Source organism: Tiliqua scincoides, chromosome 14, assembly GCF_035046505.1.
Source record: "Tiliqua scincoides isolate rTilSci1 chromosome 14, rTilSci1.hap2, whole genome shotgun sequence".
Classification (NCBI taxonomy): domain Eukaryota; kingdom Metazoa; phylum Chordata; class Lepidosauria; order Squamata; family Scincidae; genus Tiliqua; species Tiliqua scincoides.
Genome location: NC_089834.1, coordinates 3,527,079 through 3,552,481, shown reverse-complemented (window position 1 = coordinate 3,552,481; position 25,403 = coordinate 3,527,079). Strand labels below are relative to the sequence as shown.

At 45.0% G+C, this 25,403-nt stretch overlaps 1 protein-coding gene across 5 annotated transcripts in view; it reads right to left on the bottom strand.

Moving 5' to 3' along the window:
• Positions 1 to 25,403, bottom strand: part of SFSWAP (splicing factor SWAP) — a 110,660-nt gene that overhangs the window by 25,876 nt on the left and 59,381 nt on the right. For all 5 annotated transcript variants that reach the window (XM_066609595.1, XM_066609592.1, XM_066609591.1 and 2 more), the window contains 2 exons: positions 20,602 to 20,835; positions 14,895 to 15,085 (listed from right to left, as the gene is read on the bottom strand). In XM_066609595.1, coding sequence (XP_066465692.1) covers positions 14,895 to 15,085; positions 20,602 to 20,835 — 425 coding nt within the window. The remainder of the gene's footprint in view (positions 1 to 14,894; positions 15,086 to 20,601; positions 20,836 to 25,403) is intronic.

The following is a 25,403-nucleotide window of genomic DNA, read 5'->3' as shown; positions in this document are numbered from 1 at the left end:
AGGACAGTGAAGAAAATCCCAAACAAGGTCGGCGCGAGAACACAGCCCTACTTCACTCCGCTTCGGATGTGAAAGGGGTCTGATGTGGAGCCATCAAAGACTGCAGTGCCCTTCACGCCCTCGTGGAAAGACCTGACGATGCTGAGGAGCCCGGGTGGACATCCAATCTTGGGGAGAATCTTGAAGAGGCCATCCCTGCTGACCACAGAGAGAGTCTGGTCCAACAAGAAGCTGACGGAACATACCAAGATCCAGGTCTACAGAGCTTGCGTCTTGAGTACACTTCTGTACTGCAGCGAGTCATGGACTCTTCGCTCACGAGAAGCTGAATGCTTTCCACATGCACTGCCTCCGACGCATCCTCGGCATCACCTGGCAGGACAAAATTCCAAACAACACAGTCCTGGAACGAGCTGGAATCCCCAGCATGTATACACTGCTGAAACAGAGATGCCTGCATTGGCGTGGTCATGTTGTGAGAATGGGCGATGGTCGGATCCCAAAGGATCTCCTCTACGGAGAACTTGTGCAGGGAAAGCGCAACCACAGCTGTGCTACCTGCAAGAGCTGTGCTATCTGCAAGAGGGATCTGAAAGCCTTAGGAATGAGCCTCAACAGGTGGGAAACCGTGGCCTCTGAGCATTCTGCTTGGAGGCAGGCTGTGCAGCATGGCCTTTCCCACTTTGAAGAGACACTTGGCCAACAGACTGAGGCCAAGAAGGAAGGCTCATAGCCAGGGAGACAGACCAGGGACACACCACACTTGCTCCCAGTGTGGAAGGGATTGTCACTCCTGAATCGGCCTTTTCAGCCACACTAGACGCTGTGCCAGAACTACCATTCAAAGCGCGATACCAGAGTCTTTCGAGACTGAAGGTTGCCAACAATGTAGAGGTTTCCAGAGGATTTGCCTGTCAGTGGACGAGCTGGCCTCTGCAGCCACTCTGCTTAAGGGGGGAGCAGACAGACCACCTCTATAAACTTGTTTCTGTGATCCCACCCAACACCCTACCACCCCCTTTAGTTACACACACACAATAATCACCTGTCACAACCATGCTAAAAACAAGTCAGAATATATCACTTGCTAAGTCATGGCTCTCTCTCTCTCTCTCTCTCTCTCTCTCTCTCTCTCTCACACACACACACACACACAGCTCGCTTTCTGCAGAAGATAAAATCTGTGTATAAAACATAACTCAATGCAAAGTTAAGGACAATGTTAAGATCAAATGCTACAGGCATCAACAGAAATGCATCCAGACACCATTAAAAGGTACAAAATCTGTTGTGAACACTCAGCCTGCTTTTCAAAGTGACAAGAAGGAGAAACAAGCATGGAGGAGATAACATTAAGAACCATATTGAAAGTGCCAAGACTGCACTGTTAAGGGGTTAGCCTGGCAGCTATAAGGAGAGCAGGACGTTTCTGCTATGGCACCCTAGATCTGAAATGTCCGTCCTCGGTAAGAAATATGCCTCTTCAGGTCGGCATTCAGAGTGATGGACTGTTCTCAAATTGTGCCATGAGATAGGTTTGCTATGTTTATATTCATTATCGACTCCACTTCACAGGCTATGAGTTCACTGGGGAGGGGAGTGGTCTACGCGTTTTGAAAAGGCAGTAGGCAAGATGGACTGGCATGCCAATGGTACTATGGATAATGAACAAACCTCTGCTTCAAGGTTTTGCAGATTAAGAATGTGATCCTTTTTATAACCGTCAGACAGATTCTTTCACATAGAAAGCACAGGATAGGGCGAGGAGAAAATTTCTGATATAAGCCGCTTCGCTGATGTTTGAGGCATTAAAGGTTTTGAGGATTATGGTAAAGAGACTGGCCACAAGAATCAGCTATCTTGGAGCACCAAAGAACAAATTGCTTTACCAGCAGTCAATGAAGAACAGTACTCCTCAAACTATGTATACCCTGGTTTACCTTCTGAAAACTGGAAGTGACTTTCCCAAGGCTTCTGCAGGCCACTCTGAGACCTATGGAGGCTGATAGGAGGCTGGAGGTGGTTTGACAGCCTGGAAGAGGCCTTAGGGGCTCCACAAGACAGTGTAGAGTCCCACTGGTCAGCCAGCTGGAAACAAGGGTGGACTTAATTCTAAGTCCTGTGAAGGTTCATACTGGGAAATAAAGATTGGGGAATAGAGGTGCTGTCAGCGAAGTGTGCAGGCTGTAGGCGTGATTTGGGAATACTGTTCCTTCAGTAACAGGGTCATGCCAAAAAGGTTTGGGAACTGTTGATATAGATCAGGGGTGCCCAAACTTTTTGGCAGGAAGGCCGCATAACCTTTGACACTGTGTCGGGGGTCAGGGAAAAAAAAGAATTAATTTACATTTCAAATTTGAATAAATTTACATAAATATATTAGAGATGGAACATATGAATGAAGGAAGGTTTTGCAATAGCTCAAGGCCTATAAAAGGCCTTGCACAAAGCAAGGCTGGCCTTTCCTTTGCTGCCGCTGCTGCATCACAGATGTGAAACACCTGGCAGTGGAGGGAGCTTTCGTCCCACAGCTCACACAAGAGGTCGAACAGTTGGCTGAGAGCAGCTGCATAAGAATAGCACAGGCTCCAGCAAGACTCCAGAGGGCCAGAGGCTCACTGGAGACTGGGGGCTCCTTGAAGACTGGATTGGGAGTCCTCAAGGGCTGCAAGTGGCCCCAGGGCCAAGGTTTCAGCACTCCTGATATAGACCATTTGCCTGGCACATTTTTGTACTATTGCTGAAGGAACAGAGTATTCCCAAAGATCACTGCTGCTGCTGCTGCTACTACTATTACTACTATGAATATTTATATACCACTTTTCAATAAAAATAGTTCACAATGTGGCTCACACAGTAAAATACTGCAGACACTAAGCTATAAGGTGATCTCACAAATAAGGCGATGTCTTCAAACAGTGCAGGTTCTGGTTTGTGATACAAAAATTTTACTTATTCTCAGAGACATAGAAGGCCTGTCACTGACAAAACAAAACAAAAAAACCAAAACATGCAACCACAGCAAAAGAATGAATCTGTTGCGATTTGAAAATCAAGTTTCAGGCATAAAGTCCTTAAAACGTCAGAAACGAGAGCACAAGAACATTTTTATCAACAGAGTCAAGGGAATCAATATTTTGTTTGAAGGCATAAAAATTCAAAGCACAGTTCAACACACACACACACAAAGCTGGCTTTTCTGCCAAGGGGTGTTTGATTGCAGTCAAATCTGATAGGGAGGGCCCTGCCTTCTGCAGCTCCCCACGCACCTGTGATGTACATTCTTTCGGCACACTTGGTGGTGACAAGTGGTGAGATGGTACAAAGTTAAAGGCTACACGACGCAACAAGATCATACCGAGTTCAAGAAGAATCCTGATGTTCTTTTCTGTAGTGCAAAGTAACACCTGAGGGCTGCGGAGGGAAGACAGAGGTTAATTTTTTAAGCCGTACAGAAGATTAGTACATCAGGGGTCCTGCAGCTTTCATGAGATGACCATCTCTGTTTGTGGCTTAGGGCAAATTCTCCATTGGTTCCAAAGTTGCACATACTGAAGAGAACTTGCCTAGAGATAAGTGCACCTCCAGATGGAGATGGCTTTAAATAGGGTAATTTGACAGATTCCAGCCTGTGGAGAGCCAGTCATGCCCAGTGGGCACCACATACAGACAGGAACCAATCCACACACGGTAGCAAATCCACATCTGACTGAACATAGAATGAAGAGACACATGGCAACCAATACCCCAAAGAGTAGAGAAGCACCCCACAAAAGTGTGCTTTTTTAAAGTTAATGTCACAGAGGGACTTAAACCATTAAAGACTGGGTCCAAATTCTGGTTCATCTGTTTTTAAATTTTCCCTTTCAGAAACTACCTTTTAAAAATAAATCACTAACAGATTCAAGATACAGTCCATATTAAACTCTTCTGCCCATCATGGCCATTCTACAAAATGGAGTAAAATAATCTTCAACTTGGGCAAAAGTGCCTGTTCTCTCCTTTAAACACACACACACACACACACCCCACTGCATTTTTTTTTTTCAATTTAAGGTTTCTACAAATGAAATGCACACAACTGGGTAAAACAAAATGAACAGACAACACAACTGACAGCTGAGTCCCTTGTGAACCACTTATTTTGAGCCAGGGCTTTTTCAGGGGTTCAATGTTGGCTTAAGGCAGGGGTGTCCAAAGTTTTTGGCAGAAGGGCCACATCATCTCTCAGACACTGTGTCAGGGCCTGGGAAAGTAAGAATTAATTTACATCTAAAATTTGAATAAATTTATATAAGTTTACATAAATGAATATATTAAAGATGAACTTTTATGAATGAATGAAGGTCTTGCAATAGCTCAAGGCCTATAAAAGGCTTTGCACAAAGCAAGGCTGACCTTTTCTTTGCTGCCACTACTGCATCACAGACATGAAAGAGCAAGCAGTGGAGGAAGCCCTCATCCCACAGCTCACGCAAAGAGGTCAAACAGTTGCCTTCACTCTGAGAGCAGTTGTGTTGGGCCAGTGTGGGCTGCAACAAATCTCTGGAGGGCCAGAGGCTCATTGGAGACTGGAGGCTCCCCGAGGGCTGCATTTAGAGCCCTCGAGGGCTGCATGTGGCCCCAGGGCCCGGGTTTGGGCACCTCTGGCTTAAGGCAACCAGGAGATCTTGCGTTCAGGTTCATTTCTGTTCACTGAAAAAAAGCCTCTTGGGACTGATCTTGATTTGAGTTCAGATTCAGTCCAAACCCTTGTTCCCATTAACATAAGATCTGCCAGGCTCAACACTACTTTCCTTCATGCGCCATCTCTTCCTTCAATGACAGTTGGCCCTTGTTATCTGTGGCCTTGACATTCACAGATTTCGATATCCATGGATGCTGAGCTTGCGACCGGAGGGCCTTTAAGAAGCCTCACAGGTGGAACTGGAAGTGCCTTCCCGTTGAGTCCAGGAGGTCTTCTGAGATGCAGGGTGGTTGTGTTCAACTCCTCTCCCCCCTTCTGGATTTGATTATCCACATCCCTTGTGGAGGGTTCTGGGATGGATCTTATGTGGACAAAGGGGGCCCACTGTACTGCCAGGCAGCAAACTGGGCACTGTGCATTGAATCTTATAATTGCAAGCTTGAGAGGGGGAAAATTCACCATGGTTTTGCAACCCATCCCTCAACTTTACACTTTCCAGTGTAATGGAGGTGGAAGAGAGGAATGTGATGACATGAGGGGGCTGGAGAATGCATTATTTCTTCAGGCAATACATGCTTGAATGGCCACTCTCCATTAGCCAGCGGCAGGAGCTTCCATTTTAGTATATTTTTGGAATTGCTTTTGGTCAAATTGGGAAAATGCTGCTCTCTTTCTCTTTTCCTACAAAAAATCTGCATGCACTCTGTTTTAATTAGACACATTACTCATACCTCTGTGACAGGAGTACAAACCTTGAAACAAGCACATACATACCAGGAGTTCCTTGGTACATAAATGGATAGTGGCACGAAGGTGGAAATTATGAAGAAAAGGAGGAGGCCATGTCAGTATGGGCATTAGGAAGGTGCACAGACACTTAGGCAGGCAAAGAAACACAAAAGTCCCTTGCGAGACAAAGGATCCTATAATTGTCAAGAGTCTAGACTTTTTGCAGGAAGGATGAAATGTAACCTATCATAGTGGGGTTAATGAAAGACACATACACGATATGGGGATAAAATACATGAGGAATGACTGAATTCCTTAATCGCTTCTAGAAAGTTCCAACGCTGCCCCATCCATCAGTCCAAAGAATCCTAAGCAAATACATTTTAAGCTGCGTTCCAAGTGGAAGTCAGGGAACAGCTCTCTCTTGAGCTCTTCGCCATGTTTATTTAATCAATTCTCCTCCCTTGAATGTCAATTATTGCTCCTGTATGAGGAATGCCAGGCTTGTTTCAGTTCCTAATATGGACAAAAAGCCATTGACTGTGGTCTAGCTATCAGGCTACCTCAGTGAAATACAGTAAACAGAAAACAGAAGCTTAAGCCTGGGATGAAAAGTCAGATGCGTGCGCACCAAACATCTGTAAACCTGTAGCAAATCATGTTTATGACGACAGACAATTACTGTACTAGAGAATGCAAGGGGGAAAAAAGAGCCAGCAAAAGTTCAGGTGGGATAAGTGGGGATCTTACTATAGCTGTAAGGATGGTGGAAACTGTCGGCCTGATGAGGAGCCTGCAATTTATCAAGACACCAACCCCCCAGGAAAAGGTAGACTCATTACACAGCAGGGCACCAGAAAGAGAAGGATGAAACACAAATGACAGTTCCTGCAACAAAAATGGTGCTGTGGATAGCAAGGAGATTGGCATCACGGAGCAACACTGAGAGACGGCAGGCTAAATCGTCCACCCACTGACGGCACCTCAGCTCAGCAAGTCTGTGGCTAGATATGGGGTCCCACAAGGAGGCTGCAATGGTTGGAGGGGTTGATCTCCCCTCCTCTCCGTGCATTTGTAATCTACTGCCTTCAACACAAAGGACTGGCTCTTTACAAACCTGCCTCAGTGGTCCCAAAGCAGAATACAGGTATAAGACAGACCTTGCTCATCTTAGTCCTCAGCCCAAATGTGCCTCCAAAGACACTGGGTATCATTTGAGCCCACAGCATGAGGCAAGAAAGATGTCTAAAAACATGGCAGAAGCCAACAGCTTGCAGAGGAATGACCCATTCCTTACAAGTTGAACATCTGCACAAAGTCAGGAATGTGCAAGTGTCCCCACGGATATGGAAACAGCATACAAAAGTGGACCCTACAATACTTCTCAGGACCCCTCACCTTTGTTTAGCTTCTTTACCCTGGGGCCAAGCAAGTCTGTGTCTTACGGAACGCTTAATTGGAACATGAAAGGCAGGCAGGTAGCCTGCAAGCTAGAGGGGGAGACATTAACAGGAAGTGGGAACTGTCCTGCTTCCTGTTAACATTCTGACTATGTCCCCCTAGCATGCAGGTTGCCTGCCTGTGTTTCACATTCCTGTTTCAGCGTTCAGTAAAGAAAGACACAAACCTGCTTGGAGCCAGGGTAAAGAAGCTAAACAAGGGTGAGGGTGTGGCAAGGGGGTGTGGCGGGGTGCGGAGAACCAGATCTGCTGATACAGAGGGATATCTGTAAGCCTCTGGCTTTGCATTGAAGAGGGCAGAAGACTGGGCACAAATTACCAGGACAAACACCCCACAACTGGGGAGAGAAGCGACTGTTCACCTTCCCAAGATACTATTCAAGGTTCCGTAAGGAGGCTCCCCTAAAACAGAACACTTGTGGGACCCAGAGACAAGACTCCAGTGAGGGTCCTGAGCTCCAGGCAGAGAGCTACAGCTGCAGAGGCCAACTGCATTGCACTTTTACCTTCACTGAGCTGGAGTGGGTCTTGCACCCCAGACTGATGAGCATGACAGAGGAATCGAAACACAAAAGGGAAGCTTAAACATTCCGCCCTTTTCGTTCCTATGCTTCAGAAATGTTCCATGCCAATGCTAAAAATAACTAGAATTGTATGCAAATGAGGCATCCTCTGCTTTAAATCTCTCCTAATAGCTTTTGTTTTTTTTGAATAGCATGGTTCATGGTTATTAATGAGCACATGGAAATGCAAATTTAAAGTTAGACAATGAATATCTTTAATTGCTCCTGAACAACAATACTTGTAATTAAATTGGTTGCTCTGAATGACATGGTAAATTGTATACTATTATCCAGTAACAAATTTCAAAGCCCCACCCCCTGCACACTACTGACTTTGCTTCACTCCAAAGTACTTTGAGAACTTATTCCTTGCTCTTCCAATTCAGTGTGGCTGACCTTTGATTCATTCCTTGCAGTTTTTGCTGAATGAGACCCAATGAATCTGACACACTTACAGCAGGCTTAACTGCACCCTGACAAAGACCCAAGTGACTTGAGATTCTGAAGGACTGGAGTCCACCTTGACCATGAAGGTGGAGCTGGCTCAGAAAGCTGGGAGAAAATCACGTACTTTGTTTTAGCTGGAAATACGAAGTAGGGGTCTATTGGGTAAATATAAAATTTATCAAATAAAAAGTACGAGACTCAGATAGCATTTCCAGGTGGGAAACTGTGCTATTTAGAACACCGCTTACTGTGGGTATATACAGTTAGCCCTTGGTATCAGCAGGGGACTCGTTCCTGGACCCCCTCCCCATGGATACCGAAACTTGGGGATAACTGAATCCATGGGTGGAGGCCATCACACACATCCAAGAGGTGGTTTGAACCTGCAGGAGGACCCATAGAGAACCTCCCAGATGTGACCCAGAAGGCATTTCCAGTTCAGACTGTGGACTTCATTATCTGCTGTTTTTGGTATCCACTGGGGTTGCAGAGGACACCCTGCGGATGCAGAGGACTACCTGTATATTATCTTTCTCTGAGGTTGTCCCAAGGGAGACTGGAAGTAGGCATCTGGCACACAAGCCGTCTCCCCCCCAAACCTCGTGTCACAAGGAGAAGTCCTCAGACAAATCAAGACATCTCAAGGTTATCTGAACATGCTACCATTCTCAACACTAGCAGCTTCATCAGAGCAAGGCTGATTTCTCAGGACCAGGGAAGATCCTCTTCCGATAACCACATCATCTCCCAGTTCTGTTATTCACTTATGAACAGCAGAACTGAAGGGGAAGCATGTGAGTCTCCGGTTTCCTTCCCATCTCTCTATGGGAAAAAACCCAGGGAAAAGAAATCTGACTGCAATTACAAGACAAGAAGTGCTCCAGAAAGGACTCTGAAAGGAAAGCACAAAACTTCCAACCCCACTAAGGCTGCAATCTAACACACACTGGGAGTTAAGCCCCACCAAACCCAGAGGGGTTGACTTCTGAGCAGACATGCACAGCACTGTGCTTCAAGTTTGCTAATTAACACAAGGCAAAAGCAAAGGTAAGGCTACACATTGTGTTTGAGAAGCTCAGCTCTTGAGGCAACTCATTAATCATTTCCATTCTTCAGCAAGAAAACACAAGACTGGCTCGGGTGAATATAAGCGAGAGAAAGGTTCAGCACAATTAAAGACCTTCTACAGAATACGAGGCATGTCTATTAAATAACGAGACTGATTAAATAACTCACCTTTATTTATTGGTATTACAAATTTAATGTTTGTTCCCTTCAATATACTCTCCATTTGCACTAATACATCGCTGTAGTCTTGTTTTCCACTGGTCAAAGGCATGGAGCAAATGAATTTCTGTCAGTTGTTTCAACATATCTGCCGTTTTCTTCTTTACAGCATCAACTGACTTAAAACGTGTCCCTTTAAGCAGTGATTTAACTTTTGGGAAAAGATAAAAGTTGCAAGGTGCTAAATCGGGCGAATATGGAGGATGTTCAAGTGTAGTAATATGATTGTCGGTCAGAAAGTGCTGTGTGAGCAGGTGCATTGTCCTGGTGAAGAATGAAACCATTTCTCCACAGTTGTGGCCGTTTCTTTCTGACTCTTTCTCTCAGCTTTTTCAAAACTTCCTTATAATAATGCTGGTTAACTGTTGTGCCTTCTGGAACCCAATCTTCCAAAATTACACCCTTGATATTGAACAATCTGACTGATTTTTTCTATATTTTCTTTGGTTCTTGAACTGCAAGGTTGTCCAGGGCGTTCATCATCTTTGAGGCTCTCACGTCCCTTGCTGAATCTTTTGTGCCACTCAGACACATGCGCACAAGACAGGCAGTCATTCCCATAGGCTGTAGTAAGCATTTGAAAACATTCCGTTGGTGTTTTGTGCAATTTTACTAAAATTTTAAATTGACACGTTGTTCAACTTTTAAACTTAGCATTTTTTTGGCACTCTACAGAAAACACAACCAAACTAAATGGTGACTCACAATCAACTGAACGTCATAGAGTGTTGCTGCTTGTCATGCAGATTCAAGAAACATGTTCAAGGTTACTACGTATGCAGTTATAACCGGTTCTGACTGCTTTGTTTACTAGGTGGAATCAGAGTCTCGTTATTTAATAGACATACCTCGTACACACACTTGCGCAGACATTTATGTATCTGTGATGCTCGGCCTTTATGAATTTAAAGGAAGAAAAATCAGGGAGAAGAAAGGGGAGCTATTTCCTCCTCAAGTTTTTCTTCAGCTGGGATAAAAGATAATATTGACACTACTTAGCATTTTATGGTCTTTCAGAGTGTTCCAGCACTTCACATCTTGCTGTAATTTTTACCTCTATTGCAGATGGAAGGCCAAGAGAATGTCTTGCCTTAAGTCTACCAAAAAGTTCATCGCAGAGGCAAGTGATGGAAATTTCTGCTTTGTAGTTCAAGTCTCTTAGCCACTACCCATCTCAAAAGCATGATGGAGAACTTAATTTGCCATCACGGAAGAGCTAAGACTTTGGGCGCATGCTCTGACTTTGTGAAGCACAGGTTTGCAATGGGCATTTTTCAGTAGCAAATCCTATAAGCAGCACATTCTGTCTAAAGGTGATGATGCTCTTCCTTGATGGACAACAACAACAACAACAAAATCCAGACATTCCTACTCAGCTTCACCAAAACATACATTTGAAGCCTCACCTTCTCCTAAATTAGGGGAACAGAGGAAAAAAGCAACAGACTGTTAAGCTACACCAGAGTCTGACTGAAAAAGGAAGAAAGATCAAATGAACAGACAAGACAGAACGCTGTGATCAGACTCACAAAATGCCCACTACCAACTATATGGTACTTACTTCAAATGGCAGCGGAAGAAAAATACAACTTGTACAATTGCAATACTTATTTCTAGACAATTGTTTTATCTTAAATCAATAGGCCAAGGCCGGAATCTGATAAAAAACACACTGTTTGGCACGAGGCTTTTCAGACCTAAAACGTTGGTTGAAAGATTGTTGCAAAATTATAGACAAAACAAACTAAAATTGGCCCACTATTGGGGTGCATTAAGCAAGACAGTACATAAAAAACTTCAATAGTATTGACTTGCTTCAAAGTTGGTCTGCTGTTCCCTAAGACAGCTGGCTGAAAAATATAATTGTTTAATGATTAGGCTTTAATAATACTGTGCCAGTGCCAATAATCGTGTTCAACAACACAGGACAACTGCCCTTAATTTTCTCAGATTACTGTGATCTACAGAATGGCTTAGGACAGCGCTTCTCAACACTGCTCCCCTGATGTACCACTTGCTGTCACGCTGTCCTCTAACGTGCCAGCTGAAGTAACTGGAAATGACATCATCGCCAATTACTTCTGGGTTCAGAAACCACAACAGGAGCTTCCATAGTCGATAAGAGGCTCAGGACAGGCAGGAGTTTCCTTGGCTTAGAAAACTGCATGCTAGAGCTCTGCCCACCAGCTGTAGCTTCCTATTGCCGTTGGAAGTTATGTTGTGATCTCACTGCCAGGCAGTGGGTGCTACAAGTACACACAACACAGCACGGCGTACCACCAGTTGAAAACCACTGGCTTAGAATGAAAAGAGTAAGTTTCCACAATTGTTTTACTGGCGAAGGCTGTAATTTTCAAATTCCTAGTCAATATATGAGAGGAGGGTAGAATGAAGATCCCCCCCAATTCCATTACTGGATGCTAAGAGAGTTTCCCTGCACACCAGAAATACTACTAAACCAGGCAAGAATCTGGAACAGTCCTCTAAACTTCCCTGAAACCTCCCCTTAAAATAATCTCCTCCATATAGTTAATGGCCAATTCTCAAGCCACTTCTGGGGTGTGTTGCTGACATCTGAAACAGGAAAACCATGCAGCACAAATGGAAGGGGGGCTCATCCGCCAATGCACCTTCCAGTTGGTCTGCTGGTAGTTGGAATGTAACAAATGATCACCTTTGCATCTTAGTAACAGATGAATTGGTTCCGAGCTTGAGATCGCACTGAGCCCCACACAAATTTTCAAGTTTTTTTCCACTATAATCATAAAAGCTAAACAGTTTAAAAAAACAAACAAACAAAAAGACTCAAATATACACCTAGATAGTCTTAAAACAATTCCACATCGGATACAAAACTTCATATTTGTGGGATCAAGTGCATGGACGTGAGGAATATTCACAGTCCAGATTCTGGAATTTTAGCTCTATTTCTGGTTCACCCTCCACCTTTTCTTCAGGGAAATGGACCCACTTCTTTTAGTACAGAGGGCTCCCTACTTCATCAAATGCAGGTATGTGGGTGGCCTTCCCCCAGGATCAAGTGTTTCCCAAACTGTGGGTTGGGACCCAACAACCTGATAGCTACGGGAAGTGAAACTGAGCTGCACGCGTGTGTTTATTTGCGAGTAGCCAACTGTGTCTCAGTCCACTTCGAAGGGCAGGCTGACAGGAATGTGATGCCAACAGAATGGTTCTAATCCAATAAACGCAGCCCCCCAAAACAGTCCAGAAGAAAGTTCCCCTCCCCCCTACAAACTGAAAAGGAAAATGCATTGAGACCTATGAAAAGTGAAACTGAGCCACATGTAGGCAAATGTGCCTTGGTTCCAATCAAAGGCCAGGGGAAGGGGAATGCAAGGCCACCAGAGCATGCCAATCTGATTATCATTAAGCTCAAACACACATTTCAGAGGGCAGGGCCTTCATTTTAAAAAGTGGGTCCTGGCGCTTTCATGTTTGTCCACTGAAGTAAAGTAAACTTTAAATCCAGATGGGTTTCAACTGGATGTTTAATGCCATGCGCTATTCCACTTTCTTCTATCAACCAACTTCCTGACTTCCCAGGCATCAATGCTATCGGCATCAAGGATCTGAGGTTGCTCCTGGCAACCTGGTCCTCTTTAAGAGCTCTTCCTTTTGCAACGAAACAACAGAAGCTACACACACTGTGCAAACCTGCTCAACAGATAGAGTCACGATTAATAAAATAAAAGCCAGATGCTCGCAAGAGCCATGAATGCACAGCCTCTATTGAGGGCCAGTGATGCACAGCCGGCAGAGTGACTGCTGCGCTCTCCTCACTACCCCTGGATTTCTCATACAGTCTCTCTCTCTCTCCTTGCCTAGGGCCATCCATGTCCTTATTGTTGGGGCTGACCTCCAATAAAAAAGCTTTTCCAAATCGTGAATTTAATTGAAACCAAGAGGGAGGGAGGGGGACAGTTAGACAACCTTTTGGCTTCTGCAGCTCTGAGAGAGCCACATAAAATATTCAGTTAACAAACACAAGATAACCACAAATTATTCAGGTGCCCTCTGATTAAAACAGGACTACCCAAGTTATTCTTGGGTATAATTGGGATGCTGAATCAAAAAATGGCATTAGTTTTGCCTGATTGGCTCTAGTTCTGGGGGTTCAGCAAAGCCACCTCATATGCTGACTCAAGCAGCTTCCTTGTGAGGAAGCCAAGGCATTAAAGCCCCCCAAATTTCCAAAATTTGTTTCAAAAAAAATTCTTTAAATTTATGTTTTAGATGTTTGCAGGCCTGAGTTCTGCATGGTGATGGGGGAGGGGAGAAGAGATATGCACATTCTTTTGGGGTGGGATTAGTACTGCATCTAAGGAGCACTCCTTTTGAAGTATGACATTTGAATTCCAAAATTCCAAATGCTAAGATTAACACGAGCCAATCCTGTTTCACATCATTTGGGTGTTACCGTTTAGGGTGCTGGGTTTGGACTAGAAAGATGTCCAGTGAAAGTCATGAAGTTCACTGGACGAGTTTAGATTAGTCTCTCTCTCTCTCTGAATTACCTATCCTGACAAGTTTGTCATGAAGACAACAAAAGACAGGAAACATCCCTTGGCCAGTCACTGTCTCTCAGAGTCATCTACCTCACAGGGTTGTTGTGAGGACAAGAGGAGAGGAACCATATACCCTAACCCTGAGCTCCTTAGTGTAGTGTTTCTCAAGGTTTGTCCCTCTGCCATACCACTTCACATGATCCACCTGTTTGAAGTACCACCGGAAGTAACTGGCAATGACATCATTGCCAGTTACTTCTGGGTTGAGAGGCCACATCCGATGCAACAAGCACCCGTAAGAGGCTCAGGGTGGACAGGAGGGCTTTTTCGAGTGCTGAAAGGCATGCTTTGGAGCTCTGCCTGCCAAGTCAAATCATTCCTGGACTCGCTGCCGGGCAGTAGGTGTCCAGGGGTCTTGCGAGCACCACCAGACACCAATTCAAGTACCACTGGTAGTACCTGTACTGCTAGTTGAGAAACACTGCCTTAGAGAAAGGGCCTTAGAGAAAGAAAATGCGAAAAAACCCAACCATCAATAGTTCATTACAAGAAAGAGAGAAAAATGAACACAGCAAACAAACACCTGCAGAATGCAGTTGCCCAGGTGCTTACTGGAACGAGGTGGTTTGGTTCTACTGAGTCCCTGCTCTGGCTGCCCATTCAATTCTGGGCCCAATTCAAGGTGCTGGTTTTGCCCTCCATGGTCTGCGATCTGGTTATCTCAGGGACTGCCTCTTCCCATTCATTCTGGCCTGCCCTCTTAGGCCATCTGAGGAGACGCTCTTGCAAGTGTCTCCTCTGGTTGGGGTTATGGGAACGGTAGTGTAAAGATGACCCTCCTCTGTATTGGCACCACAACCATGTAATTCCCTTCCAAGGAAGTTAAGAATAGCCCCTTCTCTCATGGCAAAAGATTCATTTTTGCCACGTATGCACCTCTGAAGCAGACCAGACAAGAGACTAATTTGATTTCTCGAAAGAGGCTTTCGTTCAAATCCAAGGAATGGGCTGGAAACAAGCCGTGTGTGGAGCAGAAACATGTGGTGGCACCGTGCCCCCACAGTGCCACCTGGCGCACTTGCACCCACTGACCCCCCACTGACCATTGGTAACGGCACCATCTCAGTCAGCAGCCGCTCCCTGCCCCCGCCCTGCTACATGCTATTGCTAAGCACAGCTACAGTTAACAGCTCACCTCTATACTGAAGACATTCTCCTCCATTTTTTCCACCTCTGCTTCTGCCAAGGGATTCTTCAGGGTCTGCAAGAAGAGGGCGGCTTTCCTCTTCCGTTCCGCCTGAAGCTGCTTCTCTTTCGACTCCTTGGAGGCTTGGGCAAGCTTCTCTCTGGCTGCAGCTGCCAGCCTGTCCTCAAGTTTCTGCTTTGCTGGAAAATTTAAAAATAATAATAAAAAGGATGGCAGAGGTTACAAAGAACAAGAGCTCAAAGAAAACTTTTTCTACCATGCTCTTGAATCTCTGCATTTCTTTTTTGGGAAAGAAAGAATAAGAAAAATCACCGAGCAGAGCTCATCTGCAGATAGGTGAAGTGTCCAAATCTGGTGAAAAGCATAGCAAGCTAGAAATTCAACTGTCTGTTATCCTTTTGAGCTGTGCAATCTGGACCAGGCTACCTTTAGAAATCAAATTCCTACATACCTACAACTTTGGATGGACAGATCTGATTTATAAAGCACTTAACCAGGAGCTGAGCAGGAGTAGAGCATGCCCACGGCTTCCTACTGCCCGAGATGGTTGCCAAATGGCACCCTGCTCCATGCACAGTGCTGCGACACCAAATGCTGCTGTCTCAGCCAGCAGTGCACGAGCCATTGCCTCTTCTGCTGCTCCTCTCTCCACTTCCAGGATTCAGAAAGCACAAGAAGAACAGAGTGGAAGTGTGGAGGAGGGTGGTGGGCTGGAGATTTGAGATTATCCCCATAACCAGTGGTCTGCAGGTGTGCCGTGGGAGTTTGGGCAAGGGTAATTTATTGGTAGGTGGCATTAGGAGATGTAAGCCCCCTATTGGCAGTGTAGTGTGCCTTGTCCATTATCAAAAAACTGATGGTGTGCCTTGACAATTTTAGCTCCTTGTCCGTTTGTGAGATGAAAAAGGTTGAAAATCACCGCCATAACCTTTGCTCACATAAAAGAAAGGAAGGGAAACAGAGCAAGTTCTTTCTCCATTACTTCCATGCTCAACTCCCTGCCTAGAGAGAGCTGTTACCCTTTCCTACTGGCACCTGCACTTGAAAATGTACAAGTGACTAGTAATGAAGGCGGGCAGTCCAATCCTAAGCTGCTTCAGCACCAGCACTGCAGTCCTAGGGCCGGCAGGGAGGCCTACGCTGCCACGTTGACTCTGCAGACTGACTGCCAGTGAAGCAGAGGTAAGCGCCGAGCAGTATGAGGGTGTGAGAAGGGTGGTAGAAGGGAGGTGTTTCCAGGTGGGGGAAGGGCAGAACAGGAGAGGGAGTGGCCTGGAAGGTGGGTGGAATCTTATTCCCTTGGAAGTCCGAAGTGGGGCTGTTCAAGTCTACACCAGTGATTTAGCTAGTGCAGATTCAAGCAGCCCCACTGAACGGGCTGGGGCTTTACTCAGGGTAAGGGGGCAATTGTCCCCTTCCTCTGAGGAGACCTCTACCCTGCTAGCATCCAGTATAGGATGCAGTGGTAGCTGTTTGGAGCTGCTGCTTCTATGCTGGATAGGACTGGGGTTTTATAATTACTGATGGGTAAGGCATTGTATTATAAGAAGTCAGCTAAAATGGTCAATCCACCATTTGAACAAGTTCCATGATATAATCATCAAGACTTCTACTCCTCTGTCAAGCACACCATCAAAGCTTTTTGGGGGTTAAAAGCCATTTCTGAGCTGTGATTAATCATGTATAGTACCCTAGTTTTAATCTTCCCATTTCAACTGTGGGTAAACAATCCTGGCCTTTTGGCTTTATGGCACAAATTCAAAACGTATTCAATATGAGCATTTTAAAGCAAGTAAACTCCCAAACAATTCTGTTTGCAGGAGGATTTGGTATTCAATTTGACATGTGAGAAAATAAGACTCAGCTTTCATCTTATTCATCTTTCAGAAATGTAAACAAAAAAATAAAGGATGGCATCAAGATTTGCAAATCTATTTTTGAAAAATTAGACATCCGTTTTCAGAATGAAAGAAACACTCCCCTTGGAATTCAATGTTCAGCAGCTTTCTTTTAACCTGCAGATATGGAATAATAAAACCAGAGCTGTCTACCAGACTTCGGAACCTCACACTCCACACACACAAACATACTCCTCACACAGAAGCTACTTCACATAGGAGATTTAAAAAAAATAATTCCATTTGGACAGAGCTCCATGATTTTTATTAATATTCCTATCTTTGCATCTTGTGGAGGGACCTGAAAGGCAACAGATTCTCTACAGTACCATTTATTAATTCTTCATCAAATTAAATTTTCACATTATATTGAATTAGACACACACAGAGATTAAATATCATCCAAGTCAACATAGAAGGTTTCCAGAAACTCACTGACAAAAAAGCAGAAACGAATGCCTTCCCTGCTCCCAGCTGCCTCGTTCATTTGATTTCTAATATACCAGATATCAAGGGTTTGGTGAGGGTAACATCAGCCAGCAAAGTTCAAATACACAGTATGCTACAACAGGGAGTTGGGAAGCTCTATGGGGTACAGGCTTCTCTCTTTTTATGCAAGCTGTCAGTCCCGTTAACTGAACAATGATGACACTCTACCCAATACTGAACAGATCAGAATGTAAAGGAGAAGATGCCACATGCAAGGGTGTGCATCTTCTGCCTGCAATCACCACCCTTGCCAGCATCAATCACTTTGCCTGTCGTAGCAACAGGCACACTGCTAATCTGCTCTTGGATGGTGTGAAGCCCATTTCTAAAACATCACAGGAAAAGAGCACAACATACAAGCTTTGATCCAGCAAGATTAACCTCTCCAGGGCCTCCAAGAAGAATTTTAACAAGGGGAATAAAATTTCTTTTCAGCCCCTTCCCAAAGGGGGAGGGGTGAAACAGAGCAGGGGGGCTGTGGCGATGGGGCAAGCAGTATGGGGATGAAACAGGGTGGTGGAGGTGGCAACGGCCAGAGAAGTCTTTGGAGACCAGGTTTCCTGGGCTTCCCAAAGCAGAGCCCAGGTCTAACTCACTCTGCATGGCATTGGCAGCTAGATACAGTAAGAGGGAAAGCCAAACACATTCCTAATCCTTTCTAAAATCTTTTAATTGTAGAAAATCATTGCAGAAAATTAGCATCACCGTATTTCGGCTTACACTAGAATGGGAAGTGTTCTGTGTGTAACAAAAGTATCTGGGTGAGATTGGAAAATGTAAGATCCCAGGAAATTTCTGGGCCCCCTCCTTTGGCTCCTGGGCCAAGGTACAAGTTACCCCCTGCAACACCATCCCCCACTTAGAGGCCCTGAAGTTCCCTTGCTATGAAACGTCAAAGTATATGCATCAGGTGTCCACTGTGAAGCTACAACCATGAGCAGCTGTACCTAAGCACGGAAGATGCATGCAGAGGGCCCGAAGCTGGAAATGCAAGAGGCAGAAGGGCACAGTCCCAGCAATTACAAGTCTAACCAATGCAGAGGCTTCATAGCAGCAGGTCAGTTTATTCCGGGTGTAAAGTGGGCTCTGATGCTTGAATGCCCACATCAGAGAGATACTTGGTTCAACCCCCCTGACATCCACAAAGGGGGGCACTCATTCCAAGGGGGCCTTCTCTTCAGTTGGACCAGCTGCTGCATAAATAGCCAGACAGGACAGGTATCAACCAATAATAATAATGTGCGCACACAGTTTCAATGTGCTGCTTTCTTTGTGCCTCATCAAAAGACCTCTCTGAGCTTGAAATGCATCAGCTTTGGCTCTTTGTACTTCCAAGATTTTGAAGACTGAATGTTTAGAACATACACAGAAGACTGTATCAAAATAGTTTCCCTGAAGATCCGCTGCCAAAGTGGTGATGGCACTAATGTAGTTTTGTGACAGCTGATATTCCAGAATTTAAAGTGGCAATTAAACTGCCATTTGTTAATTATAAGGAGATGGCAGCACACATCACAAGGGGAGGACAGACCAATTCTCAACATGCTTCTTACACACTTCACAATCCAGCACCAACTAACTGCTTTGATGATCAGCATATTTGTTAACACAAGCCACAGCAAACAATAAAAGCCCAAATGAGAACTCTGGGTGGGCTAATTCAGTTCTAAGCTTGCTGCGTGGACTGGGACCAGAAGTCAGAGTGCTCGTGAAGGCAGAGTGGAAGGGAGCAAAGCTGTCCTAGATGCCATTGCATTTCAGTCACTGAGAGTGCCAGGCAACACATCCCAGTGATTAGTAGTGCTTAGCAAACTGCAGATAATTTATTCACTCCAAAGTAGCGACAATTTATTTTGCATTGACTGTAAGTCATACTTCAGGACCACTACAACTGCCTCAGAATGTGGCAGCCGGGATGATCGTGACAGCCTATGCATCAGAGCATGTGACTCCGATTCTGTGCAATCTGTCTGGGTTTTTCATTTATCTCTGGGTGCAATTCAAGGTGCTGATCATTATCTTTAAAGTCCTAAATAGTTTGGTTCTGGATACTTTTAAATATTACCTACTGCCAGGGGATTCTGCCTATCCACCAAGATCTTTTCATTCGCTACACTCAGTTGAAGTCAAACTGACATGCATGTAGGACAAGGTCTTCTTTGTGGTAGCCCCAGACCCTGTAACACCCCATCTCAGAGGATTTATAATACTCCCTCCCTTTCAGCTTTCATGAAGGCTCTGAAGCTTTATCTATTTCAGTGGTTCTCAAACTGGTGGGTCCCTTTAAGGGGCAGGAGAAGGGGAGGGAGGTAGCGACGCGATCCTGGGTATCACTAAGGGGGACGAGGGGGGTGCTTGTGACTTACTTTGTACAATGTAGGGCTGCAGCAGGCTGCAGGAGGTACGGAGAGCCCTGCGCAGCCCTCCACAGTGCTCCCCGACACGTGGAACCTGCAATTGAAGCAGGCGCGAAGCACCTCCTGCAAAACGGAACCTTCTATTGCAGGTTCCAAGTGTCAGAGAGTGCTGTGGAGAGCTGTGCAAGACTCCCCGCACCAGCCCTATTTTGTACAAAGTAAGTCACAAACACTCCCCCTCGCCCCCCCTTAGGGTGGCCCTAGCTGCTCCCCCATAAAAACTTACTGAAGGAGTAAAGCTCCCGCAAAGTTCGAGAATCACTGATCTATTTTATAAGGCCTTCAACATTTGACTAGGGCAAGTTTCTGTTGAAGTGTTTAGCCGCTGAACCTGGGTTATGGGTTACTGTGTATGCTACAGTGCTTTTAATTAACAAGAGTGGTTGTAGTGGTGTAGAGGTTCAGGAGTTGGACTTAGACCTGGAAGAACCAGGTTTGAATCCCTGCTCAGTCACAAGCTTCCTGGGTGACCCTGGGCCAGCCACTATGTCTTGAAGCAGGCCAGCCACTATGTCTTAGCCTCACCTAACTCATGGGGTTGTTAGGACCGAAAGGCGAGAAGGAATCATGTACACCACACTGAGCTCCTTGGAGGAAGGGCGGCAAAAAAAGATGAAATAAGTAGTAAATGCGTGGGTTTATCAGCTTTAGTTTACTTGCTAGCCACTCTGAGGGCACGAGCAACAGTAAGTGTAGAAACTGAAATAATTTATGTTTTATTCTGGTCTACATTTCCTCTCACTTAAACATGAGAGAGAGAAACCACTAAGGAAGATCTCTCCATATGAAAATTGATGGCAGCTCCAAATGATGCCAACTTGGTGAACAAGTTTACCAGCTGCACAGATACAAGCTACAGATTTTTCTCTTTCCGCAGAACTGTGCCTTTACCTTGTTTGGCTTCCAGTTCCTCCTGCGTCAGCTGAGGCTTCTTTTCCTCGGCAGCACAATTAGATGCGGCAAAGGTGGCGCTACTGCTTGTGGTGGTGCCTGCATTCTCCTGGCCTTCCTTGCCTTCCTCCCCCTCCTCGTCGCTGTCATCATCAAGCTTCACACGGTTTTTCTCCAAGGGCAGCATGTCGTTCTCTTTGGCCTTGATTGCAAAGCTTATTGGTGCAAAGGACGCTGTCAGGAAGAAAGGAAGGGATAAGTAAGCGATACTGTTGACTAGGCAATCGTTGCAGGTTTAAAGATACAAGACTGCATTATACAGTGGGCCCTCAGTATCTGTGGGGGATCTGTTCCAGGACACCCCCCCCCCCCCCGCAGATGCCTATTTTCGTGGATAATTGAATCATCCCAGATGCAACCAGAAGGCACTTCTGGTCATGTCCAGGACATCATGTGAGGTCATCCAATGAAGATCAGTACCCGTGTTGAGTGAAATCTGTGGGTGCCAACCCCACGAATAAGGAGGGTCCACTGTATTGTGAAATTCCCTTCCAAGGGAAGTCGATTTGGCCACTTTGTGAACATCACAAATACAGTACCTTCTGCTGAGTCAGAAAAGTGGTACAGTGTACCCTGGAGAGCAGCAGCTAACCAGTGTTCAGGCAGGCCTCCTTCCCAACCCTAACCTGGCGATCAAACCTGCAATCTTCTGGATGCAAAGCATGTGCTCTACCACATCTTCCTTGGTAATTCATTGCTCGGCTCTGGGAGGCTGCTTGTTCTTTGTTGCTGTGTAGTAACTTATACACTTTATGCTACTGCTGTAGTTTTTTTTATGTTATTAGCTGCACTGTAGAGAAGCTTGAAATGTAGGATATAAATATCTAAATCAAAGTTATTAATTGTTTCATCACCTCTTTCTGCTGCTAGCCTTGAAACTCAAGCATGTCAATAAGGGGGAAAAGGGATTATTGCAAAAAACTGAGAAGACTGAGAAGTATGTTTCAGTTCAACCTCATCTTTGGAAAGTGATAAAAAGATGAAAATATGGATGCTTCACAACAGAACTCTTCATCTGAAGCAGACTGAATGTTCTGTTAACGCCTCACACCCTTCTGAGAAGTAACATCTCTAGTAAACTGGTATTTTGCTAAACAGGATAGAGCAAACAACACATAAATCAGCACAAAGGCATCTTCCTCCACCAAGTGTTCCTGGTTCCTTGTGGAAGACAAATGGTGCACACACCCCCACAACAGTGGAAGACAAATTACCCGCTAAAGTTTCTCCGTACATTCTGTGAATTTCTGTTAGGAAATGTTCAAATATAGTTTAAAAGGGGAGGCAGAGGTGGGTCGCCGCATCTCAAAAAAGACATAGTAGAAATGGAAAAGGTGCAAAAGAGAGCAACTAAGATGATTATGGGGCTGGGGCACCTTCCTTATGAGGAAAGGCTACGGCGTTTGGGCCTCTTCAGCCTAGAAAAGAGGCGCCTGAGGGGGGACATGATTGAGACATATCAAATTATGTAGGGGATGGACAGAGTGGATAGGGAGATGCTCTTTACACTCTCACATAACACCAGAACCAGGGGACATCCGCTAAAATTGAGTGTTGGGAGAGTTAGGACAGACAGATGAAAATATTTCTTTACTCAGCATGTGGTTGGTCTGTGGAACTCCTTGCCACAGGATGTGGTGATGGCATCTGGCCTGGATGCCTTTAAAGGGGGATTGGACAAGTTTCTGGAGGAAAAATCCATTACGGGTTACAAGCCATGATGTGTACATGCAACCTCCAGATTTTAGAAATGGGCTATGTCAGAATGCCAGATGCAAGGGTGGGCACCAGGATGAGGTCTCTTGTTATCTGGTGTGCTCCCTGGGGCATTTGGTGGGCCGCTGTGAGATACAGGAAGCTGGACTAGATGGGCCTATGGCCTGATCCAGTGGGGCTGTTCTTATGTTCTTAAGGGGAGGGAGAGAAAATTCTGACATGAAGATTTCAGACAAGTACAGTACTACTTAAGCCTTTGAGAAATCAAGATGGAGGATCAGAATGGAACTGCTTATAAGCGGAAGAGAACATCTAGCTTGCAGTGGATGAGAAGGTAGACAGGCTGCACCGCACCAAGGAGAGAAGCAATAAGATCTAATGCTAAAAACCTGGGTGCACTGGGCTCTGCTGGAGTCTGCGACTTTTCTCCTTTTGAGTGCCAAACCCTCCTGTCACATCGCACACTGCTTTTCAAGTTCTAAGTCTCAGGTGGTGCTGTGGAATGTAAGGGATCCAACTCAACAAAAAGCCACAGATTCTACTGGCCATGCCCAAGCCCTTGGCTGTGCCAAAGCAGCTCTTTTGATCTAAGTCAGAATGAAGGAAAGCCAAATATAGTGGTTTCAGGTGGTTACTCGAAGTTTCAGGTGGTTACTCGAAGAACTTGGACAGCACAATTCTTTAAAAGTTATTTTTACTGAATATTTTCTATCTGTACTTTGTGAGCAAAAAAAAACACAACAAACCCCATAGGAGCTGAGCTTAAGATCAGAACAGCCCACTTTTGCAAGGAAGATTACGGGTGCAGCAAACAGTTTGCAAAGGAAGAGCTGTGGAGTGGGTTTTCTGACGTATAATCACACAAATATTTTTTTTCCCCACTTCTCAGGCCTCTCCCTCCCAGTCAATTAACCTGCAATTTCAATTATTCAGGATACAAGGACATCTGCAAGAGGGATCTGAAGGCCTTAGGGATGGACCTCAACAAGTGGGAAACCCTGGCCTCTGAGCGGCCCGCTTGGAGGCAGGCTGTGCAGCATGGCCTTTCCCAGTTTGAAGAGACACTTTGCCAACAGTCTGAGGCTAAGAGGCAAAGAAGGAAGGCCCATAGCCAGGGAGACAGACCAGGGACAGACTGCACTTGCTCCCGGTGTGGAAGGGATTGTCACTCCCGGATTGGCCTTTTCAGCCACACTAGACGCTGTGCCAGAACCACCTTTCAGAGCGCAATACCATAGTCTTTCGAGACTGAAGGTTGCCAATACAAGTTCTAGGGTGGGTTTGGCCGCAGATCTGTTAAAATTATGCCCGTTCCCCCAAGATAACGTCACTTGCCCTCCTTATGCGTGCAGTCACTTGAAACCTTCCTTATAAGTATTTGAGCTATGAATCCTGGCCAAATTTAGCCAAGCCTGCCTTCATGTTCTGGAAGAAGAAAGATGAACTGCCAAAATATATTTAGAATACAAAGTGTATAGAGAAGTTCAATGGGAAGGACATTGCTGTCACTGTCATTGATCATTCATACACTCCTCAAAGGCACCTGCTTGAAAACCTTTGCCATATCCCTTTAACTGGCCTCAGTCACACTCACACATGCATTGGTCACATCCGTAACAGGTTCTGCGCAGTGCTGCCTTTGACGATGGTTCAGAAACTTCAAAGGGTGCAGAACCAGGCTTCCTGAATGCTGATGGATTCCTAGAGCTACAACAAGATGTTGCTCCAAGTCTGCTGTCTTGCACTGCTCGCCAATTTCGTTCCAGGATAAATTCGACAGGCTGGTTTAAAAGCTCAACATGACCTGGTTCAGGTAATCTTATGGACCATCCCTGGTCATGTGAACAGGTCTGGGCTCTGTGATCTGCCTCACAAAAGTTATGTTCTCAGTTCATATTGACACACACACTGTCACTTGATGGAGGCCAAGTCTTTTTCTGAGGTTCCACTGTGACTCTGGAATGCCTTCTCAACAATCTTCTTCACTCCCAGTTTTGAAAACAAAAAATTCTGTTATTTTACAATGATTTTTAACTGATAAGTTTCATGGCTGCAGTTTTAAATCTTGGTTTTTTAAACTGCTTATTAAACCTTCTAAGGTCACTTTGTATGGTTTCTTTTTAAATCTGAAAGTGGAAAATAATTTTCTTAAATAAATGTTTCTGTGATTGGTGAAACCTGTATCATAAGACAAAGCAGAGGGAAGGGAGGGAAACATGCAAGCCCCAGAATGTATTTCTTCAGCTGACACATAAGCCAGGTTCGGCCCTACAAACAGCCTGGGTGGAAGACCACCTGGGAACCTAAGCTGCTCTGAGTTTTTTTGGAAGGAAAGAAAATACACATCACTGCCCACTGTTATAGAACAGCTTATCCAAATTGCTCCAATAAGTGAAAAAAGATCCCCATAACCTTTGATCACAATGATGCACTCTACTGATTTGAGACAATGGAAAATTTACATTATTGGAGCAACAGCAGAAATATGGTAAGAATTACTATACTGTGGAATATTTATACAGTATTTTTCAACACCACCACCACCACCACCACTTCCCAGTGTGGTTTTAAAGAACTAAGCTGGAATCTGAGCTCAGGTTATCTAGATCCACATCTACTGGTACACTGAATGCAAACCAGTTATGTCTTGAACATACACTGCTGCGTTGAACCACCTGATCACTTCTGCTAAGGCTCTTCAGAGAAGGGTTTTTCTCAGCCAGAGCTGAATTGAACCTGGGATCCTCTAACAGTTTTGACACTGAGTTATGGTCTTTTCTCATGTCATATGACTGCTAGAGTCACAGAATCTCTAAACCTAGGCTAACATTACCCCCTTGCAAGAGCTACAAATCAAATAATTCTACATTTCCACTCCAGTGCTAATTTTTGCCTTTTCAAAATGACCTTTCCAGACTCAATCTCTACACTGAGCCACCATGTAATTTAATAAGCAACTTGAAAATTTTCTCACTCTTCTCCCGGGAAAACAAAAAAATCTGAAAGCTTGCTCACCAAAGGGATTT